The sequence below is a fragment of the Charadrius vociferus genome, unplaced genomic scaffold (genome assembly GCF_000708025.1).
Source record: "Charadrius vociferus isolate BGI_N301 unplaced genomic scaffold, ASM70802v2 scaffold19, whole genome shotgun sequence".
Lineage (NCBI taxonomy): Eukaryota > Metazoa > Chordata > Aves > Charadriiformes > Charadriidae > Charadrius > Charadrius vociferus.
The window spans coordinates 1,715,780-1,720,442 of NW_009650173.1; the positions used below are offsets into that span (position 1 = coordinate 1,715,780).

General features: G+C 39.8%; 1 protein-coding gene across 1 annotated transcript in view; it reads left to right on the forward strand.

The window, feature by feature from the left end:
- Positions 1-4,229: 4,229 nt before the first annotated feature.
- LOC104293203 (NADH-cytochrome b5 reductase 2) overlaps positions 4,230-4,663 on the forward strand; it is a 22,000-nt gene continuing 21,566 nt past the window's right edge. Inside the window, exon 1 of the mRNA XM_009892694.1 lies at positions 4,230-4,442. Coding sequence (XP_009890996.1) covers positions 4,230-4,442 — 213 coding nt within the window. The remainder of the gene's footprint in view (positions 4,443-4,663) is intronic.

Sequence of the window (4,663 nt, forward strand, 5' to 3'; positions counted from 1 at the left end):
ACACAAGAAAATGTGATGACAGGCTCATGTTAGCTTGGCAGACTGTTCTGTGCACAGTCCTAGTGTTTAGAAGCTCGATCAGTATGACAGTACAATAGGTAACACAAGCATAATCCTTCTTTGACTCAATGGTCTGGAAAATAACTAGAAAAGTAAGATATCTCATTTTGTTTCTGTTGATATTAATGGCAAAAATCTTGAGAGCTGTTTCCCGTACATGCATTTGGTGCCAGTAACCCTACTTTTTTGATGACATTAGTTTAGAACTTTTGATTATTTTAAAGATATAATTTTATTCTGTAGCTGGGGGAAAAAAGTCTCTACTGTTATTCCCAAACAAATACAGTAAACATTTTTCACCAGTTTCTTCTCTTCACTGTAAAGTTTTAGGCAAAAGCCCACAAAATAATCTGGAGGATGAACTTTCTGTGAAACTGAAAATACTTTATAGTGGAAGGAGTATGGACAAATTCAGATTAAGTGTAAGGTACAGCTGTATTACATTATTGATAGAGTATACTTGTTCTATCTTTGATAAGCTCTTTAAAGAGGTCTTCCAAAAGCAATGAAGGGGAAAATACAATTTTTAATTTTTCATTAAGGAAGTCTGTTAATGTTCGGTTATGGTGGAACTGTTGAATATTGCCGTTAGCTAACCATATCATTTAACTATGCTGGGAGCAGATGCATCTAATCGCTTGGTTGCTCTTCTGTTTTGCTGAACAGGAACAAGATGACTTAAAATACTTATAAAGTTCTTATCTGCTTATTAATCCAATAGAAGGATATCAAGGGGGTGTGTTCAGAAAACTAAAAAGGTGGAAGGAGAACTACAGGTGGTATCAGCTGTGCTAGCCCTATTGAATGCGGTGGTTATGTACTGATAAATTGATATCTCTTAAAAAAATTCCTTTGGTATATTAGGAGTGCTATCTTTGATTATTTGTATTTGATTTGATTTTTAGGGTAATTTTTTGCTTTACTGCATGATTGCAACCTTTTGTGTTTCTCCTGGCATGGTTTTACAAGTAGTCTACTTTTGCTTTCGTTTGTTGTATCTTTTTAGTCTATTGTAAGCTGACAGTATATTTTAGCAATAATGTGAACTGTTTTGTGATGCAAGTGAAATCTGACTTTAAAAAAATAAAAATTTACTTTCAATGGAATTCATGTAATGGAATTAGTTTTTACAAAATTTATATGAAGTCTGCTTTAATTCTTGACAGTTATTACAAGGCTTTTCTGAACCCTACAGTCAAAAGGTAGGATACTTGTAGCCTACCTGATTACTGAGGTAGGCTCAGGTTACCCGAGTGCTTCACATCTGGATATAAACCTTCTTCTATTGGTATGTAAGTAAAAATATCCTCTTTATCATTATATGGAAGCAAATGAAGGCTCATTGCATTGTTCATTGGCACTGTGCTAAATACTTAGAATAAACGTCTATGTCCAAAAATATCTTGTTCCAGCCTTTGGTTAACATCAACATCTTCGACCATAAGTCAAAGCTGTGAAATGGTAGCCTGCTCTGCAGTTGTGTGTGGGTGTGCATGCTGGGAGTCCAGCTGCATTGCCAATGATGCACCTTGATAACTACTCCTGCAAAGGCTATTAGAGCATTTTTTTTAACTTTTGTTGGAAAGGGGAGATCTTCATCAGAAAATAGAAAGTGTATGGCCGTTGTTAAAGCATGTCTGGTGATAGTATAGAAGAGGAAGCAATTGTCTGAAATCTGTGTTGTGGCTATATAGCCTGACAAAACATGTTAAAAACATTGTCGATCTCTGACTCTGTGGCATTATGTCTGTAAATTCTTCATTCATAATTCTTTTACTTTGCCACCTCCTCCTTTTCTAGCTTAGGACAGCATAGTGGCTTACTACATCATACTGCTCTTGGTTGCTTGTGCTCCCGCAACCTCCTGGATGATGCCAGAGGCGTGATAGCACAGCAGCATCATATCCTTCCTTAGATGTACTCTGCCTAGATGTATGCATGCTATGTATTTCCTAACTGACTCTCTTTTCAGAGTGGGTCTGCCCGAAAAGATCTGACAATCATAGTATTTAGGTGGTACTGCATAACTATATTCTCATGTGGTCTTCCCAGTTTTTTTCTCTGTTCCCCTAGACATTTTTCCTTTGTACTTTTTGAGGACAAGTGGCGCGAGGGCAGTTTTTTTTCTCATTTAGGAATCCATTTACTGTCATGTATTGGATGCACAGAAAGACTTTTACTTCTTCATCTGAATTGACTAGACTTGGTTCTTTGCATGCTTTCAAAAGAGTGAATTGAGCAGTAATGCCAGAGGAATAGTGGATGTTATATCTGTGTAAGACAAGTTAACAAGAGGAAAGAATTAGGCTTGGTACTTTGAAGGAAAAAGAAAAGTTTTACATAGACCAAAACCCTTCCTTTGGCTTAAAGGAAAATAAGCAGCAAAATTGAAGGAGCATAAGGAATAGTTAATACAGAAAACAAGAAGTACCTCTAAATGTTTCTCAAGTTCTACATAAACCCCTTACTTTGCCTTTCTTTTACTCAAGGCAAGGAAGAGTCCTATTCTTGAGGGAAGATCAATAGGGCAATTCAGAGAACCACTGGTAATTGCATAGCTGTGCAATTATTAGTCATAGTAAAGTAGACAGAAAATGCTGTCTTGAAAATTAAAACAAAAAAAAAGGATAAAGTCCTGTTTATCCTTCACTTATTCCTATTTATCCTTTAGGATAAATTCTGACTGAGAGCACTGAATGTTTCTTGTCTCTATGAATTTTTGTTCTGCTTTAGTCTCCTTGAGTTTTGAGCCTTTTTCCCCATGGATATATGGTAGAACATTGATGAAAGCAAAATGCGTAAAAGTTGCTGTACCATTACCATATTGTCAGAAAATAAGAAGTCACAGCATCTCGGTGGGAGAATCTAGTTTCTTTAATCATGGAGAATGGGTCGTCCAGCCTGGAGGTCCTGGGCTTGGTTACAATACTCTTGAGGATAGTTGCTCTATGTGACACTGATGCAAGGAGTGAATTTACTTCAGGAACAGAGCTGTAATATGTAGCTCTGAGCCTCTCTGTTTTCAGCAGCCTGCATAAGAGTGTTGAGTTATAATTTGGTAGTGGTTCCCCTGCTTCTGAAGTCAGGGAGGAAAGCTAATACTAACAAAAAAAAAATAAAAATAGAAGAGAGTGCGGTGTGGTGTGGTGCGGTATTAATTCTCTGGTCTTCCATAGCCAGGGCTTCAGTAGCACAGAAGAGTGAATGTATTTTTCTTTCAGTCTTTTTACAAGTCACATGAAATACAAACATTCCAAAAACTAATAAATCAGATTTATTATCTTCTTGTATCACCATCTAGAGCTTGGCACAGTGTGACATTATTCCTGGCATCCCTTCCTTCCCCATAGGTTTCACAGAATCACAGAACGGTCAGGGTTGGAAGGGACCTCTGGAGTTCGTCTAGTCCAACCCCCAAGTTCATCAGTTTGTTTTTTGTCCTCCTGACAAAGAAGTGTCTTTATGGTATGGGCATGCTTTTATTTTAAACTACTTTGAACCTTGTGGCATATGCTTGGACTTCAGAGATTTGTATTTTCTTTTAATTGACTTTTGTGTCTGTCCCAAACTGTGTGCTCCTGTCCTACGCTCTGTAGAGAGAATAATGATACTTAGTCTCTTTTGTGTTCTTTTTTTCTTTTTTTGAGCAATTTGAAGTCCATAGATACTAAATACTTTGTTAGTGCTGCTTGTCACAAAGTAAAACTTTGGCACAGGGGACAGGGCAGAAATTAGGAAGTAATTTCACGAGCTGAAGTTTGGCTTTCTTGCTCCCACTTTCCTTAGTTCATTGGTCATTTGCCAGTAGTTTGTAACACAGACTGTGGACTGTACATGTTGTCTGCAGAGAAAGTCACAAATATAAAGCCGAGCAATCATTAGTGCCTCTTGCTGGCTGCGCTGGCATGGTAACGCGGTTCTCAACTGTAATATTGCTGCAGCCTTCATGGCCTTTCATGAGGGTTGTACCTATTTTGCAGCCTTGAGGGAGGATGCTTGTGTATGAGAATGAAAAATGCTGCCTTTACCTGTGAAGCTTGTATTGTTAGATTATACGGTTGCATGCTATTTCTGCCTAGAGGACTTCAACTTTTGCTATTTTACAGGACAGACCGCGGCAAACCGGGACTGGACCAGAACTCTTGCAGCACTGTTTTCTGTTGCTGACCATGAAGGCAATGAGAATTGAGGTGGGAAAATGCAAGCGAGGAAAAAGGACTATAGCCAGTGAGTGTCCACCCTGGGAACCAGCTTTTGCAGCAGTTTCTGTCCCGCTGTTTTGTGCGAAGCGGGTCTGGTTGCTTGCGGTGGCCGGTGGTGTGAGTGGCGTGAGCAGGACCCGCTGTCCAAAACGGTCCCGCAGCTCTCCCCGTCAGCGACAGGTGAAATGCTCATAAACCACTACGTACTCCTAAATATACCTTCAGCATTACAATATAGACACTTCAAAAAAGGGAATTACGTCTCGTAGGGTAAGCCGTTTCAGCCCGGGTTGTGAGAGGAGCGGGGTTCCGAGCAGGCGCTACACGCCTTGTGCAGAGATGCCCCGGAGCTCGGCGGGGCCGGGCCTGGCCGGGCCGGTCCCCGGCGGGGGCGGGGCGGG